The 22,047-nt window shown below is 40.1% G+C and overlaps 1 protein-coding gene across 11 annotated transcripts in view; it reads right to left on the bottom strand.

The window, feature by feature from the left end:
- LOC132238321 (nuclear body protein SP140-like protein) overlaps positions 1–22,047 on the bottom strand; it is an 89,674-nt gene that overhangs the window by 47,556 nt on the left and 20,071 nt on the right. For 7 of the 11 annotated variants that reach the window (XM_059703453.1, XM_059703447.1, XM_059703452.1 and 4 more), the window contains 8 exons: positions 20,406–20,552; positions 19,341–19,424; positions 16,904–16,957; positions 13,467–15,974; positions 11,275–11,328; positions 7,703–7,807; positions 4,864–5,009; positions 863–910 (listed from right to left, as the gene is read on the bottom strand). In XM_059703453.1, the coding sequence (XP_059559436.1) occupies positions 863–910; positions 4,864–5,009; positions 7,703–7,807; positions 11,275–11,328; positions 13,467–15,974; positions 16,904–16,957; positions 19,341–19,424; positions 20,406–20,552 (3,146 nt within the window). The remainder of the gene's footprint in view (positions 1–862; positions 911–4,863; positions 5,010–7,702; positions 7,808–11,274; positions 11,329–13,466; positions 15,975–16,903; positions 16,958–19,340; positions 19,425–20,405; positions 20,553–22,047) is intronic. The other 4 variants (XM_059703455.1, XM_059703457.1, XM_059703456.1 and 1 more) reach the window with 2 other exon arrangements.

The raw sequence follows: 22,047 nt of genomic DNA, 5'->3' as shown, positions 1-22,047 counted from the left end.
GAGTAGCATAGAATCTTCTGCTTCCCAGTAGTTATTCTTCCATGGTAGACAACAAAGTTGAAGCAATCCTTAAGGTCAGGGATACTATTTCAATCTTCTTCAATGGACATTGGGCATTGTTTATGCACTCAATAATTGTATGTTGAATGAGTGAATAAATGATTATTGTTTCATTTAGGAAAAGAGATTATATGCTATCTCTTAAGCTAATATTAGGATATAATAAATGATTATTTACCTGAGTATTTCAGATTATTTGACAACACAGCAGCTGTCATAAGAAAGTACAATTGACCCTCATCAGGAGACAGGGATGTATTGTGTGGTGCCGAGTGCAACACTGAAGTTTCCAGAAACTGGGGGCTCCATCAACAAGAAAAGTTCTGGGAGGCAAAGAGGATCCACTGAGGTAGTAATGGGTCCTGAGATCTATCACTTTGGGTCATTTTGGTTCTTGATCAAGGAGATGCAAAATATAGGGGCAACTGAACCTTATAGCTGCTCAGTGTTATACCCATTGATAAGGATAGAATCTGTGAGTTGGAAATTGCTAGCTCTTTTAGGTGATCCAGATTGAGTAACTGTAGAAACATGGAGAATAGTAGAGACCCTGATATTTAAAGTATGTTAGCATCTATAGCTAACACTGTTCTATGAGGTTATTGTGATGAATCGTATTATCATAATCTCAAATGTTTTACCTTCACAGATGACCTTGTATACAACCTAATGTTCAAAGTGAAGGCACATGGAAAAAAAATGGCTGGGAGGACTAGAAGAAGAAACTAAATGGTAATCACACATTTGAGATACCATAATAAAATCAGTTATGTAGTAAGATTTTGCATAAACTAATAATCACCTTTTTTGACCTGTCACGTTCTACTGGAGGTGTAGGTAGTCGTCCCTTCTGAAAGATAAAAAGATGCAAGGATATGGTTAGCCTGTGTTTATGTTTTGTGAGTCTGGCATTTAAACCTCCTCATAAAATGGACAAATTCCTAGAAAAATACAACATTCCAAAACTCAATCAGGAAGAATCTAAAAATCTCAACAGGCCAATAACTATGGAAGAAATTGAAGCAGTCATCAAAAAGCTTCCATCAAACAAAAGCCCAGGACCAGACGGCTTCACAGGGGAGTTTTACCAAACATTCAAGGAAGACCTAAAACCTATCCTCCTCAGACTACTACAAAAAATTGAAGAGGAAGGAACACTTCCAAGCTCATTCTATGAAGCCAGCATCACCCTAATACCAAAAACAGGTAAAGACAACACAATGAAAGAGAATTACAGGCCAATATCCCTCATGAACATAGATGCCAAAATCCTCAACAAAATCTTAGCAAATCGGATCCAGCAGTACATCAGAAAGATCATACACCATGACCAAGTAGGATTTATCCCAGGGATGCAAGGATGGTACAATATCCGCAAATCAATAAACGTGATACATCACATAAACAAATTGAAAGAAAAAAACCACATGGTCATATCCATTGATGCAGAAAAAGCATTTGACAAAATTCAACACCCATTTTTGACAAAAACTCTCAGTAAGGCGGGAGTAGAAGGATCATACCTCAACATAATAAAAGCCATATATGACAGGCCCACAGCCAGCATCATACTCAACGGACAAAAACTAACACCATTTCCCCTAAGAACAGGAACAAGACAGGGATGCTCCCTCTCACCACTCCTGTTCAACATAGTACTGGAAGTGTTAGCCATTGCAATTAGACAAGAAGAAGAAATAAAAGGCATCCAAATTGTAAAAGAGGAAGTAAAACTGTCCTTATTTGCAGACAACATGATATTATACATACAAAACCCTAGAGACTCCATCAAAAAGCTACTAGACTTAATACATGAATTTGGCAATGTAGCAGGATAGAAAATTAACCCCAAGAAATCTGAGGCATTTCTATACACCAATAGTGAACTTTCAGAAAGAGAGATTATAAAATCAATCCCGTTTACCATCGCACCAAAAAAATTAAGCTACCTAGGAATAAACTTAACTAAAGAGGTAAAAGACCTTTATTCAGAAAACTGCAGGACGTTGAAAAAAGATGTAGAGGAAGACATAAACAGATGGAAGAACATACCGTGTTCATGGATTGGTAGAATCAACATCATTAAAATGTCCATACTACCCAAAGCAATCTATAAATTCAACGCACTTCCCATTAAAATACCAACGGCATACTTCAGAGATCTAGAACAAACTTTCCAAAAATTCATCTGGAATAAAAAAAGACCCCGAATAGCTGCAGCAATCCTGAAAAAGAACAAAGTAGGTGGGATCTCAATACCAGATATCAAGTTGTATTACAAAGCCACTGTTCTCAAAACTGCCTGGTACTGGCACAAGAATAGGCATATAGATCAATGGAATAGAATAGAGAGCCCAGAAATAGGCCCGAACCAATATGCTCAATTAATATTTGACAAAGGAGGCAAGAACATACAATGGAGCCAAGATAGTCTCTTCAACAAATGGTGTTGGGAAAATTGGACAGATATATGCAAGAAAATGAAACTAGACCACCAACTTACACCATACACAAAAATAAACTCAAAATGGATAAAGGACTTAAATGTACGACAGGAAACCATAAAAATTCTAGAAGAATCCAAAGGCAACAAAATCTCAGACGTATGCCGAAGCAATTTCTTCACTGATACAGCTCCTAGGGCACTTGAAACTAAAGAAAAAATGAACAAATGGGACTACATCAAAATAAAAAGCTTCTGCACAGCAAAAGAAACCATCAACAAAACAACGAGAAAACCCACTGTTTGGGAAAACATATTTGCCAATGTCATATCTGATAAGGGCCTAATCTCCAAAATTTATAGGGAACTCGTACAACTTAACAAAAGGAAGATAAACAATCCAATCAAAAAATGGGCAAAGGACCTAAATAGACACCTTTCAAAAGAGGACATTCAGAAAGCCAAGAGACATATGAAAACATGCTCAAAGTCACTAATCATCCGAGAGATGCAAATCAAAACAACAATGAGGTACCATCTCACACCTGTCAGACTGGCTATCATCAACAAATCAACAAACAACAAGTGCTGGAGAGGATGTGGAGAAAAAGGAACACTTGTGCACTGCTGGTGGGAATGCAGACTGGTGCAGCCACTATGGAAGACAGTATGGAGTTTCCTTAAAAAACTGAAAATGGAACTCCCATTTGACCCTGTGATCCCACTTCTAGGAATATATCCCAAGAAACCAGAAACACCAATCAGAAAGGATATATGCACCCCTATGTTCATAGCAGCACAATTCACAATAGCTGAGATCTGGAAACAGCCTAAGTGCCCATCAGTAGATGAATGGATTAGAAAACTGTGGTACATCTACATGATGGAATACTATGCTGCTCTAAAAAGGAAGGAACTCTTACCATTTGCAACGTCATGGATGGAACTGGAGAGCATTATGCTAAGTGAAATAAGCCAGTCAATGAAGGAAAAATACCACATGATCTCACTCATTCATGGATAATAGAGACCATTATAAACTTTTGAACAATAATAGATACAGAGGCAGAGCTGCCTCAAACAGATTGTCAAACTGCAGCGGAAAGGTCGGGGAGGGTTGGGGGGCAGGAGGTAGGGGGGTAAGAGATCAACTAAAGGACTTGTATGCATGCATATAAGCATAACCAGTGGACATAAGACACTGGGGGATAGGGGAGGCTAGGGGATTGTCTAGGGCAGGGGTAAAAAATGGACACATATGTAATACCCTTTGTAATACTTTAAGCAATAAAAAAAAAATAAACTTCCTCATAAATGTTTCTTATTGGATGTACCACTCACTGTAAGCTCAAACCAAGGTGTCTAAATGAGACATCATCTCCCTCTCCTCATCTGTACTTATTCTAGCATTCATCAGTTCACCCATACAAACTTTTTCCTTACTCTTGTGCCTTTTTACTAAGTTTTAAGAGGTTTTCCTTCACAATCTCTTTGACACCTCTCACCTCCTTTCCATTCACACTAGTGCCATTCAAGCTTATGTTCTCACACCAAGGCTATTCAACCAACACACCTACAGGTATCAGGTGCTTTGGACAATGTTGGGCACACAAAGATGTACAAACCCTAGAGGGGTCTAGGAGAACAAGGGATTGCATGAAAGGATATGTATAAAACATTATGAGAAGGGCCTTAACAGTGGGCTCAGGGAACCCAGGGAAAAGATAACAAAGCAGGTGAATCAGGGAATTTTCAGAGAGGGGTGACACTGGAGCTGAGCATTGTAGGGTCACTATAGTGAAGTCATTTCTAGGCCCAATGTTGTCTGAAATACTGTTTTAAAGATGCTATTTCACACTTCGGGAGACTCCCTGATTCTGCATTGCATATACTATGAGTTAGTTTAAACTCTTTAACCTGGCATTAAATCACTCCACAAATAATCCCAATGGATGGATTATGCCATATCATACACAATCCGTCTTTCTCAACCCATAGAGCCACATTAGTCGTGGTTCTGGTTTTCCCACCATTCTTTCTTTGGAGTTCCTTATGCCCACTTGTGGACTGTCTCCTTTCTTTCAGTGCCTAAAGTTGTCAGCAAGCACCTGAGTCAGAATGACCTATCTCTTCTTCAGGCTCCTGCATCTACCCCAACAGATCCCATTTGAAAAATTGATGTAATAAATTGATGCCTTATACTGAGGTCTGAGGGTCAGGCACCTCTCCCAAGGAAAAAGATAAAGTTAGGAGCCTCAGAGCTCTAGCCATAACTCAACATATATTTGGTGAGAAAATGGTGACTTTATCTTTGGGTAAAACAAAAAAAAAGGCATATCCCCTCTCCATCACCGGAATACCTTCATCAGACATTTTAGGGTCTTTCCATTGCTGCACACACGGGTCTTCCAATGACTCTTTGAGGTTCCGTAGCCCGCTTTCTCTTCAAATTCCTTAGGGTTGAACCAATTTCCATCCTGGCTTCTTATACATTTTCTTTTGGTTCCTATAAGATCCAGACAAGTTAATTGTGAAATCTCTTTGTCCTCAGAGCTCAGACATTGGCCTCCCTTCACACTGGATCTAGAGTCACCCAATTTAGGCTCAAGATCACTAGCAGGAGAATCTGGCTTCCCCTCTCAGACTTCAGAATCCCCAAACCCAGCCTGTAAGTCCCCTCCAATGAGATTTCCTGCTTCATGCACACATTTCTTTGACAGTTGTGCAACAAAAAATACGTAACTATTAGCATCAAAATCAACATTATAAAAATATTCCAAAATTATCTACAAAGAAAAGAAGTGATTCTGAACAATGAAAGGATTTCAACTTGTCATTGAATTCTGGAGATAGAGGACAGGCCAGACTCTCTGATGACCCTGTGTCAGTGTGGAAGCAGAAACTCAAGTTGGACTGAGATCTCAGGTGAGGTCTCTGCTGCTCAGAATGGCACTATGGCAACATCTGTGCCCTGTATTATACCATTTTTACATCTAAATTTAAGGTCATTATTGAGAAAAGATTTTTCCATCCCTGAATTAATGGACATTAATTGTGAAATATCATTCAGTGGAAAATTGTTATACATAAAAGATAGTTGTAACATTAGTCATTAGAGAAGTGAGAATCAAAACCATAATAAGGTACTACATTATATGCACTAGGATGGCTGTAATAAGAAAGACAGATAATAACCAGTATTGGTGAGAATGTAGAGAAATTGGAGCCCTGAGACTTTGCTCGTGGGAATATAAACTGGTGAAGTACTATGGAAAATAATTTAGTTTTTCCTCTATAAGTACAACATAGAATTACCATATAACCCAGCAATTCTACTTCTCAGTATATTCCCCCCAAAATTGAAAATATATGTTCACACAAAAAATTCACATGAATGTTCAAAACAGCACTATTTATAATAGCGAAAGAGTAGCAAAATTCCAACTAATAAATAGATAAACAAAATATGGCCTATCTATACCATGGAATATTATGTTATTTGACAGTAAAAAGAAGGGAATATAATAAATTAGAGGCCCAGTGCATGAAGTTCTAGCGCCTGGTTTGGGGGCAGTCTCTTAGCCCGGCCTGTGCCCTCTCATAGTCCGGGAGCCCTCAGAAGATGTTCGACTGATGGCTTAGGCCTGCTCCTCATGGGTGGTCAGTGCGCTCCCCATGGGCCTAAACCAGCAGTTGGACATCCTTAGCACTGCCGCAGAGGTGGGAGAGGTTCCTGCCACCATCACTGTGCTCACCAGCTGTGAGCCTGGCTCCTAGCTGAACGTTGCTCCCCCTGTGGCAGTGCACTGACCACCAGGGGACAGCTCCTGCATTGAGCATCTGACCCCTGGTGGTCAGTGTGCATCATAGTGACTGGTCGTTATGCCATTTGGTCGATTTGCATATTAGCCTTTTATTATGTAGGATGTTACTACATGGATGAACCTTGAAAACATCATGTTGTGTGAAAGATCCAGTCACAGAAAGGCACATGTTACATGAGTTAATTGATATGAAATGCTTAGAATAGTCCAGTTTATAGATCAGATAATACTGATAAAACTCGTCTCCTTTCTTAATGGTTGTTTAGGGTTGAGTGGTGGGGTGAGGTAGGCATGGGCATTGACTACTGCGAGACATGGTGATTCCTTTAGTGGGGGATAAAAAAATGTTCTAAAATTAGATTTTGATAATGGTTGCATAATCTTATAAATACAAAAGAAAGAAACAAACAAAAATCCCAACAATGAATTCTATGCTGCAGGTGGTGAATTGTGTGATATATGAGTTATATCTCAGGAAAGTTGTTTAAAAAATAGTTATGATGCAAACATTTATGTTAATTGGTGTTCACTGCCATATTAAGAGGAATCTCAGATAAAGTTTATTATAATAGACAATAATTGCAAAGCCTTATAATTTAAAAATCACAGAACATTTTGTATTTATGATGTAAATTAACTCTCAAAGTTACACCATGAGGCAGTTTTTTTTTTAAATTATTATCCCATTTTTAGATTAGAAATTTCAGGCTCAGGAACTGTTCTTTTTTAAGAAAATATTATTGATCTTAGAAAGAAAGGAGGAGGGGGAGATAGAAACATCAATAATGAGAGAGAATCATTGATTGGCTGTCTCCTGCATGCCCCACACTTGCGATCGAGCCTGCAACCCAGGCATGTGCTCTGATCTGGAATCCAACCATGACTTCCTGGTTCATAAATCAATGCTCAAACCCTGAGCAACACTGGCCGGGTGGAAGTATTCTTTACTCAGTCACTCTTGGCATAGTTGAAACCAGGCCTTAGATTTTCTGATTCTAAATTCTGTGGTGTTCTCACTATATCAAACCCCCTATCCTGTGATGGTTATCTAGAAAGAGTATAAGATATTAAGGTGGGCACTGAAGGCCTCTTTTCTTTTATATCTGATAAAAAGTAAAATATGAAATATTTTCCTCCCATAGACAGATGCTGCTGCACTTCTCTTTGGTTCTTTGGGTATTCTCATGGACACTTCCATGTGGGAGTGAGCACTTAATAAGCACCATTTCTTAAAAGTATAAAAATATCATCTTAGGGATCCTTTCTTTCTATCAGGCCACAGTGGGGCCTCAATTCCTTGAACAATGGGTAATTCCGTTACTATATATGATTCCTTCATATAGGTATTATAAATTAAAGTAGACCATAAACTCACCTTGTTTGAACTTCTTAACATATAACATGCCTTCTATCTTCCCACAGGTCACTGGTAATATTTCAGAGTGAAAATTCGCATTTTCTTCTTTGTGCTTTCTTGACCCTAAAAAAGAATATTCTTCAGTCTATTTCATTTTACAATTGTACATGTAAAACTTCCTCCCATGTTGGGTTTGTTTCTATAAAAACTTAGAAAACTTTAATCCACAGATCTCCAGAGTTTCAAAGTCTTTCTTTCAGTGGCATTTTTGATACATAACCAGAGATTTTACCTCTCAAATCTCACATCAAACAGAATGCTTCACCAGAGATACCAGGCATCAATAAAATTGTCTTTCCCACCTTGGCCAGTGTCCTTCAGTGGTAGAGTGTTGGCCTGCGCACTGAAAGGTCTCAGGTTTGGTTCCTGGTCAAGGGCACATACCTGGGTTGCAGGTTCATCCAGGCCCCAGTTGTGGTACTCGAGGGAGGCAACAAATCAATTTGCCTCCCTAACATCAATGTTTCTATCCATCTCTCTGCCTCCCCCTCCCTCCTTTCCACTCTCTCTAAAAATCAATAGGAAAATATCCTTGTGTAAGGATTAACAGCACCAACAAAAAAACTGTCTTAACTCCCAATCCAGTCAGTCCCCTTGATTCTTACATGATAATGAAACATACAGGTGCTGTCATGTTCTGCAGGAAGCTCCCCAGCTATGCTCTTCCACTGCAGTTAGGTAGCTGGAGACAAAGTCAAACACTGTGCATGCAGCTCCTGTTTGAGCTCTGACTCAGTGGCAGAGAGGATAATGATGGGGTAACTTAAGGGAGATGGATCTGCCTGATATTTGTGTTCTATTGTTTTACCTGATTTCTTCTCCACATCAGCTCTCTCCAAAGCTAAAAGTGGAGCTCAGGTAACTTTAGAGCAATCTTCAAATTGCATGGCTAGCTGGACTATTGCTTTCTGACAATGGTGTGTTCTTTATCAAAAGCTACGTCCAATGCTCTGATTGTCTAACACTATGACCTCGTCTCCTCCTGTCCACACACCTCTCTATTATGGCTCTTTTCAAACTTCTCTAGGAAAAAAACACAATTAAAAACCTAAAAATTAACATTAAATGAGACAAAATATTCACAATATACATTTTCAAAATTCAACATGTAATATATTAACATACCTATTCTTGGACAGCATGGTTAAAAAATAACCAACATAGCAGCAACACTGGTAAGACAGATACCAGGCATTTGTAGAAGAGCAACAAATGACCAATAACCAGTGAAAAGTGCTCAACTACACTAAAAAATTATAGTAATGCAAATTAAAACAGGAATGGAATAAAAGTATCCACTGTTAAATAGGCAAAATGTATGCTTGATATACTGATTAAAATAAGGGAAATGTAACAGTATAAATAGATTAAATCAGATAAATAATATAATTCTAATTATGTTAATACCTGGGCAGAAAAAAATCTGAGAAGATATCCAACAAAGTCCACAAAGTTCATAGATTTTAAAATGGAAAAGCAACCAAATGTGAGCATTTAAAAACATATAAATTGCTGATTTAAAAGATGTAAAGTAATAATATAAAGGTAAAATATTCTCTCTCTCTCTTTTTTAATCTTATGAAAGGTGGTAGTTTTCTGTTGTGGCTGTAATAAATTCCCAAAAACTTTGTAACCTAAAGCAACACAGGTTTTTATCTTCCAGTTCTAAAGGTCTGACTAGAGTCTCACTGGCCTAAAATCAAGGTGCCCACAGGGCTTTGTTCTTTTCTGGAGACTATAGTAAGAAACAAAATCTTTTTTTTTGCTGTTTTTTGTTTTACCTTTTCCAGCTCTAAGTGCTGCCCACATTTCTTCACTCATTGCCTTCTGCTTCCATCTTAAAACACAGCCGTTTACATCTCTGATCATTACTCCATAGACACAAAGCCCTCTCTGCACAGCAGGAGAGTTTTTCTGATTTTAAGCATCTACATGATTTGACTGGGGCCACCCAGATTATCCAGGATAATTGTCCCTTATTATGCCCTTAATCCCATTTTCAAACTCTTTTCACCATCTAAAGAGACAGATTAGAGGCTCCAGAGACTAGACATGGACATCTCTGTTTCTGTTGGTATAAAATTCTCAAGAACCTTATAGGTCTCCCATGTATGTCATGGGGATTTGCTGCATTAGACAAGAGGCTCCTCCACAGATGTTGCCTATATAACACATATCTATATTTTAGTTCAGCTGAGATGGTTGAGGACATCTATGAGTTACATGCTTAGTCTCATCAAAGAACCTTTCTGTGAATAAATATTCTGATCTTTTGCTGCTTCCGAGGCTCTAGCAAAAAGTTGTTCAGCCACACTCTTGGTTGTTCTACAGAGCACACTTAACCTGACAGAGAATCTCAATTTTAGCATCATTTGTAGCCGCAGTAAGCTAAGACAATCCAAATCATCAAGTCCTGATTTCTTTTTGTTGAGAAGTTCCCCTCCCGTCAGTTTTTTTTTTTGTTCTTCTCACATTTTACTTTAAGCAGCAAAACAGAAACCAGCTGCATCTTCATCACCTAGAAACCTCCTTAGTGTAGATCCAGAAAGTTCTGCTTTCCATATATCTGCAGGACAGGATTTTGCTCACTTTCTGTCACTATATAATAAGAATCATCTTCCTCACATTTCCAAAAACATGTTCTTTATTCCCTTCTGTGCCCTCACCAGTCACACCTTTAACCTCCATGTTCCTACATACTTGTGCTGTTCAGGATGATTTATGAATTCTCTGAGACAACATAGATGTTCTCTTCCATGTTTTTCCTCCTTCTGAGTCCTCCCTAGGTCTTCAGCATCCACATTTCTATAAACTGCTCAAGGCAATCTAGGCTTTTTTTTTCTCTCTCTCAATCATTCTACTTAAAATTCTTCTAGCCTCTACCCACTTCCCAAAGCCATTGCCACATTTTTAGGAATGTTTTAGATTCATAACCCACTTTTAAGAACCAAAGTCTGTATTATTTTCATATTGCTGCCATAATAACTTACTATAAATAGTGGGCTTAAAACAACACAATTCATCATGTTACAATTAATGTCAGAATTATGAATGGCCTCACTTGGCTAAAATCAAGTTTGTAACAGACTTTCATTCCTTTCTAGAGGTTGTAGGAGACAATCTTTTCCTTGATTTTTCTGCTTCTTAAGGTCACCCACATATCCTATTCCCTTTTTCCATCTTCAGAGCGAGCAATATTACATCTCTCTGACCGTTCTTCCATAGTCACTTATCCCTCTCTCCTTAGCCAAGAAAGGTTCTCCACATTTTAAGGATTAGGGGAGTATATTGGGGCCACCCAGAGTATCCAAGATAATCTCCTCATTTTAAGGTCCCTCATTGAATTAAATCTGCAGAGTTCATTTGCCATGTAAGATAACAGATTGCAGGTTCCAGGGATTAGGGCATGGACATCTTGGAGAAGCCATCATTCTACCTACCGCAATATTATAAATAATAATAATGATGAAACTCTGGTATTTAAAAACTCATTTCTACATCAAAAGCAAGCAAAATCTATTCACTCTTACTTTTTTTCCTCTCAGCCTTTTCTAAAGTAGATTTTTTCCCAAGATGCATAGTACCTAAAAAAAAAAATAGGTGGTAGTGAGAAAACAGAAATAAATAAATAGAGGTTACAGATCTTAGCTAATTTATAGTGCAGAAGCCTTAAGTTTATAAGGGTGTTTCATTTATTGATTCTCTCTTTCTTCTGAAATAACTAAAAACCTATTAAATTGAGGAGTCCAGGATTGGCCATGAGTTTTCCTTTATTTCTCAATAGGACTTTGAAAAACACCTTGAATACCTTAGTACTTCATTTCATGTAGGGATAGGAACAGGTATCCTATCCTGTCCAGATCTTAAGTATTTTTTTTAAAATATATTTTATTGAATTTTTTTATTTATTTTTTATTTTTTTTACAGAGAGGAAGGGAGGGGATAGAGAGTTAGAAACATCAATGAGAGAGATAAAGACCGATCACCTGTCTCCTGCACACCCCCCACTGGGGATGTGCCCACAACCAAGGTACATGCCCTTGACCGGGATCGAACCTGGGACCCTTCAGTCCGCAGGCTGACGCTCTCTCCGCTGAGCCAAACTGGTCAGGGCTAGGTCTTAAGTTTTTATGAGATGTCATAGTCCCCTCATCTAGCCCCTCAAAGAATAGTGGAATTACTTTATCCTTTTATTTGCATAAAAATACACTTGCATTGCACTTGTGCCATTGACCTTTTATACCATTTAGCCCAACCCACCAAATGCAGAATGTTTAATGAGTATCATCTAAAATCCCAACATATTATTTTTTTGAGTAAAAACAAAAATATTTGAACAAAACTTGTGTAGCAAAGAAAGCTATTTGTTCCATTTGCTCTTAGGTCTTTTCTGGTTGCCTTCCCTAAACAGACTTGTTTTCAATGTTCACAAGTTTTGAAAGTAAAGGAAAACAAAGCCTTAACCAAAAGAGTTGTGAATCTTATACAGCTATCTGGCCTAACATTTTGGTTGTTGTAAGCATAAATAGATATCTTGTTTGCAGACATTTAAATCCTGTATAATAAAACCCTAATATGCAAATTGACCAAACGTTGAAAGAATCAGTGGAATGATGGGGCTCATGGCTGGCAAGTGCAGTGGTGGTGGTGGGAGCCTGTCCTGCTTTCAGCAGCGCTAAGGAGCAGTGAGCTGAGCTGTAAGTAGCAGCAAGCAGGTGGGTGGTAAAGAGTGAGGGGGTCCCAGACTATGAGAGAGATCTCGGACTGTGAGAAGATGCAGGCTGAGCTGAGGGACCCCGCCACCCCACCTAGTGCACGAATTTTATGCACTGGGCCTCTAGTATCACTATTAAGACCAATGTTATGTTGGGGATCATTGTCAGAAGCTATAAATGGATTTGATAGTAATAGCCAGAAGCTTTTTCTTCTATCAATAATTAGAGTCTATTTAATTTTCAACAGTTTTGTGAAAAATTTAACCAATAGCTGACTCTCCCACTTCACAGAATAGGTGGTGAGTAGGTGGACATCACTATGTAATCCATCACATTGGGAAATTTTATGTCTAAATACAGGAGTAAGACACACTGCCATTCAACTAGAGCTATCTTAAGCTTCAATTTAGAGTGATTTCTTTCTTTGTAGTTTTATTTATTTAATTTTATTGAATTTATTGAGGTGACATTGGTTAATAAAATTATACAGGTCTCAGGTATACAGTGCTACAATGCATCATCTGTATATTGAATCGTTATGTTCACCACCCCAAGTCCAGTCTCCTTCCATCACCATTCCCTCCCCCTTTACCCTCTTGTACCTCCCCTACTCCATCTTCCTGCTGTTAATCACAATACTGCTGTCTGTGTCAATGTATGAGGGGTTTTTTCCCCTTTGCTAATTTCCTTACCCTTATCACCCAGTCCCTCAACCCCAACTCCCATCTGACAGCTGTCAGTCTATTCTCTGAATCTATGGGTCAATTCCTATTTTGTTTGTTAGTTTATTTTGTTCTTTACAGTTTTCTATAGGGGGGTTAAAAATTGAGGGGGTAAAGAGGAGAAAAAGAGGAACATATGTAATACTTTGAACAATAAAATAATTTTTTTAAATGGCATGAGATCAAGGCAGTAATAGGCTCCCAGGCCTTGGTGTGTGTTCAGAGGAACAGGAGCTCTGAGCTCAGACTCCTGATGTCCTAAAGCCCAGCAGCGGCAGTCCTTACCCTTCTCATCAGCACCAATTCTCAGTGCAAAGCTACAGGCTCCTGTGGGCTTATTCTGTGCGGTGAATCCTGAAGAACCTTCAAGACTTCCCACTGCAGAGCTACAGGCTCCCGGGGGCTTATTCTGGGCACCGAATCCTGAAGAACCTTCAAGACTTCTCACTGCAGAACTACAAGGTCCTGAGGGCTTATTCTGTGCACTGAATTCTGAAGACTCTACAAAAATTCTCACTGCAGAGGTACAGGCTCCAGGGGGCTTATTCTGTGCACTGAATCTTGAAGTCACTTCAGAAGTTCTCACAGCAGAGGTACAGGCTACTGGTGGCTTTTTCTGAGCACTGAATCCTGAAGACACTTCAGGACTCCTCACTGCAGAGCTACAGGGTCCTGGGGGCTTATTCTGTGCACTGAATCCTGAAGACACTTGATAAACTCTCACTGCAGAGCTACAGGGTCCTAGGGGCTCATTCTGTGCACTGAATCCTGAAGGCACTTGATAAACTCTCACTGCAGAGCTACAGGGTCCTGGGGGCTTATTCTGTGCACTGAATCCTGAAGACACTTGATAAACTCTCACTGCAGAGCTACAGAGTCCTAGGGGCTCATTCTGTGCACTGAATCCTGAAGACACTTGAGAAACTCTCACTGCAGAGCTACAGGGTCCTGGGGGCTTATTCTGTGCACTGAATCCTGAAGGCACATCAGGGTTTATCACTGCAGAGCTACAGGGTCCTGGGGGCTTATTCTGTGCACTGAATCCTGAAGGCACATCAGGGTTTCTCACTGCAGAGCTACAGGGTCCTGGGGGCTTATTCTGTGCACTGAATCCTGAAGGCACATCAGGGTTTCTCACTGCAGAGCTACAGGGTCCTGGGGGCTTATTCTGTGCACTGAATCCTAAAGACACTTCAGAAACTCTCACTGCAGAGCTACAGAGTCCTGAGGGCTTATTCTGTGCACTGAACCCTGAAGACACTTGAGAAACTCTCACTGCAGAGCTACAGGGTCCTTGGGGCTTATTCTGTGCACTGAATCCTGAAGGCACATCAGGGTTTCTCACTGCAGAGCTACAGGGTCCTGGGGGCTTATTCTGTGCACTGAATCCTGAAGGCACATCAGGGTTTCTCACTGCAGAGCTACAGGGTCCTGGGGGCTTATTCTGTGCACTGAATCCTGAAGGCACATCAGGGTTTCTCACTGCAGAGCTACAGGGTCCTGGGGGCTTATTCTGTGCACTGAATCCTGAAGGCACATCAGGGTTTCTCACTGCAGAGCTACAGGGTCCTGGGGGCTTATTCTGTGCACTGAATCCTAAAGACACTTCAGAAACTCTCACTGCAGAGCTACAGAGTCCTGAGGGCTTATTCTGTGCACTGAACCCTGAAGACACTTGAGAAACTCTCACTGCAGAGCTACAGGGTCCTTGGGGCTTATTCTGTGCACTGAATCCTGAAGGCACATCAGGGTTTCTCACTGCAGAGCTACAGGGTCCTGGGGGCTTATTCTGTGCACTGAATCCTGAAGGCACATCAGGGTTTCTCACTGCAGAGCTACAGGGTCCTGGGGGCTTATTCTGTGCACTGAATCCTAAAGACACTTCAGAAACTCTCACTGCAGAGCTACAGAGTCCTAGGGGCTCATTCTGTGCACTGAACCCTGAAGACACTTGAGAAACTCTCACTGCAGAGCTACAGGGTCCTTGGGGCTTATTCTGTGCACTGAATCCTGAAGGCACATCAGGGTTTCTCACTGCAGAGCTACAGGGTCCTGGGGGCTTATTCTGTGCACTGAATGCTGAAGGCACATCAGGGTTTCTCACTGCAGAGCTACAGAGTCCTAGGGGCTCATTCTGTGCACTGAATCCTGAAGACACTTGAGAAACTCTCACTGCAGAGCTACAGGGTCCTGGGGGCTTATTCTGTGCACTGAATCCTGAAGGCACATCAGGGTTTCTCACTGCAGAGCTACAGGGTCCTGGGGGCTTATTCTGTGCACTGAATCCTGAAGGCACATCAGGGTTTCTCACTGCAGAGCTACAGGGTCCTGGGGGCTTATTCTGTGCACTGAATCCTGAAGGCACATCAGGGTGTCTCACTGCAGAGCTACAGGGTCCTGGGGGCTTACTCTGTGCACTGAATCCTGAAGACCCTTGAGAAACTCTCACTGCAGAGCTACAGGCTTCTGGTTGCTTATTCTCTGCACTGAATCTTGAAGACACTTCAGGATTTCTCACTGCATAACTACAGGGTCCTGGGGGCTTATTCTGTGCACTGAATCCTGAAGACACTTCAGGATTGCTCACTGAAGAGGTACAGTCTCCTGGGGGCTTATTCTGTGCACTGAATCCTGAAGACACTTCAGGATTGCTCACTGAAGAGGTACAGTCTCCTGGGGGCTTATTCTGTGCACTGAATCTTGAAGACATTTCAGAAATTCTCACTGCAGAGCTACAGGTTACTAGTGGCTTCTTCTCTGCACAGAATCCTAAAGAATCTTCAATACTTCTCCCTGCGGAAGGAACAAATATTTCTTAAAGATCTCAGTGTATGACATAGTAATTGGAAGAGTAAAAAGTGTGGGAAACTCTGAAAACCCAGGTTTAGAATATCCATTTCTCAGACCTACATGATCTGCCTTTTGCACTCTAATGACCTGTAGATTAATATTTTATCCCGCACTGTCCCCTGAGTCTGAACTAAGATATTTCATTCTCACTGGGCTTCTCTGATTTCTTTCTTTTAAAAAATATGTTTTCTTATTGACTATGGAGAGAGTGTACATGGGAGAGGGAGAGAAACATCTATGAGAGAAGAATATCATGGATCAGCTGCCTCCTAAACACAATCTTATTGGGGACAAAATCTGCAACCCTTGGCAAGTACCCTGATGGGAAATCAAACCAGAGACTTCTGCGTGCATGGCAGGCTGCTAAGCCAACTGAGCCACAACACCCAGGGTTTCTCTCTGTGTGTTTTTTGGCACTCTGTATTTTGCACTACATTCACCTTCTTCTTTTACATGTAGCTAATTGATTTCTGTTCATGCCTGTAATTATATTATATTTTAGTTCTGCCTCTTTCCCAAGGTGGTCTTAGAAATCTGGTATTAAAGAAGGGAGATCTCTCATTTGTATGCTTTCCGGAATGACTTTGTTAAATAGAGTCCCTTCCCTGTTTTAAAACCTTTTGGAATGTTTGCTTGAGAAAAAATTTTGAAATTGTATTGTGTTTGAGTGATTTATTAACCTTTTAGGGTTATTTGTCATAGCCATTAGCCTAAGTAACACAAAAGTTAAAATATAAACTATCTTAAATTGAAACAAATTTGTTTTTCCTATAAAGGAAGTAGCAAAAAATTAAAAAGAATCTTTTGTATAAAAAAAACAAAAACACTTGTTGATTTATAACCATTAAATGTTCTTATTTGCTTGCTCTTACCTGTTTTGCAAAGTATTTTTCCAGATGTAGGTGATTTTCTGAAATCCATGGACTCTATAAAGTAAAAAAGAGAGAACAGCAATATTTGTTTGCAGTGCTCTTACAGAGTCTATGACAACTCACACAGCAGATAGGGTTTGTGATAATGTCAATGTTGAGATGATCATATTTCTCTTTCGCTCACTTGAACCCAGTTCTGATGCTCCCCTGAGCACCATAATGCTGGGCTCCTGCCTGGTGCTCCCATTTATTTTCCATGTGAATTTGTAAATAACTCTCAAACATTATCATCTCCTACACTACCATGATGAGATAACCTACTTACCCTATCTCCCAGTTAAGGTTTTGTGAAAGCAGTGAAATTTAATTCACAAAAGCATGTGAAAAATCAAAATGTAAGTCAATCATTTAAGTATCATTTGGGTTTGAAAGTAGCTGGTCTAAACCATTTATCCCATTAATAATTAATATTAGCACAAAATATACTTCGAAGACATTCGAAAGTTTCTATTAATGACACTATTGTCAACAGTTATTGAAATATTGTGCTCACTCTGCTTTATAGAATATAAACTCTTTAGCATTAACATATGATAGTGTATAGTAAAAAGGACTATTATTTACTAGTATATTATTGATACATTTTCAATATATCAATTGATTATGCTCATCCAATCAAATGACCATTTAGAATGATCCTGGCATCCTCCTATTTAGCAATAGGATTAATAAAGCTAAACACTTAAAATGGCATCCCAGAAGTAATGAATGAATGAATATAAAGAACTTCAGAAAGACATTCATCATGAAAACAGAGCTCCAGAATTAGACTCCGGATATTTGTCCACAAATACAATCTTATCTGATACAGTTTAGAGTCATGAAAGGTGGCTTCTTGGGACTCTCTTCCTTTATTTGATTCTAAGGAATTAGTTTATTGATCATTGCACAAGCAATAGGAATCTTAGATATCTCAGTGTGTGCCCAAGGAATTGATGTAGCATGGAATTCCCTAATACAACTTGAAATATCTTGAAAATTCATGTATACCATGGCCTAAAAAGAGGACACCTGGTTTGTCCTTTAAGTCACTGGCCTTGTTGGTTAGTGATGCTCTATTTCATGTCCCCATAGCAGAGACAAGTCAATCGCAAAGAGCCCCTGTGCTCCATTTGAACTTGGCCTTCCTACACTTCTGTCTGTTCTACCTTTTACCCTTCTATAGCCATTTCTCACTTCCTTCATCTGCTGTTTCTTTGTGGGGAGACCTTGGAAATCTCATGTTGAGTAACTTGTTGGTAGGGAGCCTCTTCTACACCCTGGTACTCCGTGAAATAATCTCTGGTGTCTGAGCCATAGCCCTATTTTGGGACCACTTTTCAGAGCACTTTGCCTATACTAAGGCACAAGTCACAATGTGCACTCTCTATAAACTGAAGGAAACTTAGGTTTTACATTGATAGATATTGAGAACTATTAGAATAAAAGAATTATTTACAATATTGTCTTGTAAGATCAAGACTAGGTAACATCTTTATTTGTGTTTTTCTCTTTTCCTAGTGGGTTTAGCTCAAAAACATGTTTCTAATCCTTCTGGGAAAGGAGGAAGGGAAAAGCAATCACCACTTTGTAAACTAAAGTGCTGCAGATCTGATGACCACTCATGCTATACACAGGATTGAGGAAACAACATTTTGATAACTGTTTTGAGTTCCACATTTACAAAGGAAATAACACAAAATCCAGGAAGCTAGTCTTGTCTTTCCCCTTTTCTGAGAGACTCTGTGGAAGATTTGAAACATTTATATGATTTTGTTTTCTCATCTAGAAACAAGGGTAATAATGGCCATCTTGCACACTCCTCAGGACTGTTGTAAAGGAAAAAGTAAGAACCTATTTGCAAAGATCCTTTGTAAAGTCATTCAATATGTCATGACTTGCTGGAAAACTCTCTTAAAAACTACATTTTGGGTTTCAAAACACCTTAACCATTTCTGCTAACACAGGAGAGCTGGAGGAATTGACCCTCAACACTATTCAAACTTTGTGATTAGATGACAATATGACCTTCCAATAAAGAAATATTTAGCATCTCTTCTCTGTAGAAATCACTGTATAAACCCAACACTTTATAGTCACAGAATTAGTTTTAAAATAAACTCACTACTTCGCTAGCCGATTACTACTATATAATCAATAGATAGGTGTATTGGTTGATTTATAGGAACTATGGATTAATAGGCCACATATTTTTTAAATATAAATATAATGATTTACCTTGCACATCCTAAAAGGTCAGGCAAAATAAACACAGAGAATGGGATTCCAGGATAAACTGGGTCCGTGGTATAGGATGAACTCAGAATTGATGCCTCAGGAAACAGTGCTTCTTAATTCCGGTTCCTGCACCCCAAGCCTTGAGCTCCCACCTCCTTACCTGGCTCCCTGTTCAATGCTGTGGTGGAAGCTTCAGGGGGTCCATCTCCATCAGTAAATTCTGCAAAGTCCTGACTGTCGATCACTGCACAAAGAAGAAAAAAGCATGCAGTGTCTTGGGTTGGGGCCAGGGAGACCACTCTGTGGAAACCCCTTCATGGGAGCAGTAGGAAGACATAGAAGCTAAGTTAACTCGGGTCCCTCTGGTGTGTGGCCGATGTGTGTGACCTTCGGGTTGTTCCAGGTCCTACCCGGAAGCTTGTGAAGTTCATGCACAGAGCGCAGCTTTGCCCAACCTGAAGCACACTTCTATGTCTACCCTCACTATACCTGCTATCCCCATGCCCATTCTATATCAACTCCCTTCTTCACTCTATCTCTTACCTCCACTCTCTAATATATCCACCCTCAATCTATCTCTTTCTTTCTTTGATTTATTCCAAACATATCAAAATATTTAAGCTAGAAAGATGGATCAAAGGGAAGTATACCACATAAAGCCTATCTTTTAAAAATGGCATCAAATATGTATTGTTAATATTTAATGTGTTTATTATTTTTATACTTAATTTATTGGGATGACATTGCTTCACAGAACTGTAGAGGATTCAAGTGTACAACTGAGTAAGACATCATTTGCACACTGCATCAATCGCCTATCACCCCAAATGTAGTCTCTTGGTGCAGCTCATTTTTGGCAATTATGCTGATTTCTGGCAAAAGTGTCTCTTTATACCACTCCTTCTCTTTGTGTGTGTTTTTCTCATCTCCTTTCATGAATATCTTGATTTTCTGAAAAATTTCCCTACCCCAACACCTTCCTCTCTTTGCATATAGAAACATACACTCTGATATCAACACTTAAATTTACCATTTCTGTTTTTGATATTTTTTCCAATTACTGGGACATGTTTTTTTTTTGACCTCGCTGCATAAGACACTTGTTCCCTCCCCTTTCTACCTTAAGCCAAGGCCACCATTACTATATCCAAGGGCCCTGATGAAATGGCTCAGACTCTTGCCAAGTACGGGGATTCACATCACACATTCTTTTAGTCAGCCTTACCTATTACGTCAGATGCCTCGTTACAGTCAGTTCTTGCTTGGGCTTCACATTCAACTCCTGAATATAAAAATGGCTTTTCCTCCTTTATATCCACTGGGTTTACAGAGCAGGAGGTGTTTTGGTTTCCCTGGTGGAGTAGCTCTGCTCCTGGACAGAATTGTAATAAATGAAGAATTTCATTTGCCTCCCTAAGGGATTAAGCACCCTCAAACAATCAACAAGCCCTTCTCCCTGTAATTCCACTGCAGGGGAAAACTCCCCCATCTGCTGCTAACCCTGTCCTTTCTCTGTTCCTCTCTTAAAAATAACAACAACATATTTTTATTGATTGATTAAGAGAGAGAGAGAGAGAGAGAGAGAGAGAGAGAGAGAGAGAGAGAGAGAATAGAGATATATACACATTAATGAGAGAGGAACATCATGGATCAGCTGCCTCCTGCACACACCTTCACAGGGCATGGAGCCCACAACCCTGGCATGTGCCCTGATGGGGAATCAAACCAGCGACCTCTGAATGCATGTGAGGATGCTCAGCCAACTGAGCCACTCTGGCCAGAGTTTTTCTGTTTTCCTTTGGCCCCTGTATTATGTATTCCATTCAATTTCTTCTTTTACATGTAGCTTATGGATTTGTTTTCATGTCTGTAATTATATTATATTTTAGCTCTGCTTCTTTCTCGAGGTTGTCTTAGAAATCTGATATTGAAGAAGGCAGATCTCTCAGTTGTATGCTTCCCAGAATGACTTCGTGAAATAAAGTTCCTAACTCCCCGCCACTCTCCTTTTCTAAAAGTGCTTGGAAAGTTTACTTGAAAAAAATATTGAAATTGTATTGTGTTTGAGCAATTGGCCTCTTTAAGTTTATTTGTCACAGCCATTAGTCTAACTAATACAAAATTTAAAATATGAACTATCCTATATTAACACAAATATGTATCTACACTAATAAAAGACAAACATGCAAATTGACCTTTCCTTTGCTATGCTTTAAGCCATGCCCACCAGCCAATCAGAGTGACTATATGCAAATTAACACAACCAAGATGTTGGCCAGCAGCCACGGAACTGGAGCAAGCAGGAGGCTTGGTTGCCCCAATGATGGAGGAAGCCAAGCTTCCCAGCTGCCACAGCTGGCTCTGAGCTCCACTCAAAGCAACAAAGTTTCAATTATAGAAGGTAAATAAACCCCAGATACCTGCATTCAGCTGGCTGTGCCATGGAGCTGGAGCGAGAAGGAGGCTTCCCTCCTGCCTGCCCTGGCAAGCTCTGAGCTCTCAAGGCTACAAGTTTCAATTATAGAAGGTAAATAAATCCCAGAATAAAAAGAAAAAAAGAAAAAATGGAGAGGCTGGAGCTTTCATTGCCGGGAGGCCTTGGCCAGCCTGAAAACGGCCCTTAGCCCCTCACCCAGACTGGCCAGGCACCCCATTGGGGACCCCCATCCTAAAGGGAGTGTGGCCAACCTGAAAATAGCCATCAGCCCCTCACCCAGGCAGGCCAGGCAGCCCAGTGGGGACCCCCACCCTGAAAGGGGTGTGACCAGCTGCAAACAGCCATCAGCCCCTCACTCAGACTGGCCAGTCACCCCAGCGGGACCCCCACCCTGATCTGAGACACCCTTCAGGGCAAACCAGCCAGCCAC

Source organism: Myotis daubentonii, chromosome 7, assembly GCF_963259705.1.
Source record: "Myotis daubentonii chromosome 7, mMyoDau2.1, whole genome shotgun sequence".
NCBI classification, from domain to species: domain Eukaryota; kingdom Metazoa; phylum Chordata; class Mammalia; order Chiroptera; family Vespertilionidae; genus Myotis; species Myotis daubentonii.
Note: the sequence above shows the minus strand (reverse complement) of the source record. Positions and strands in the feature narration are given on the sequence as shown.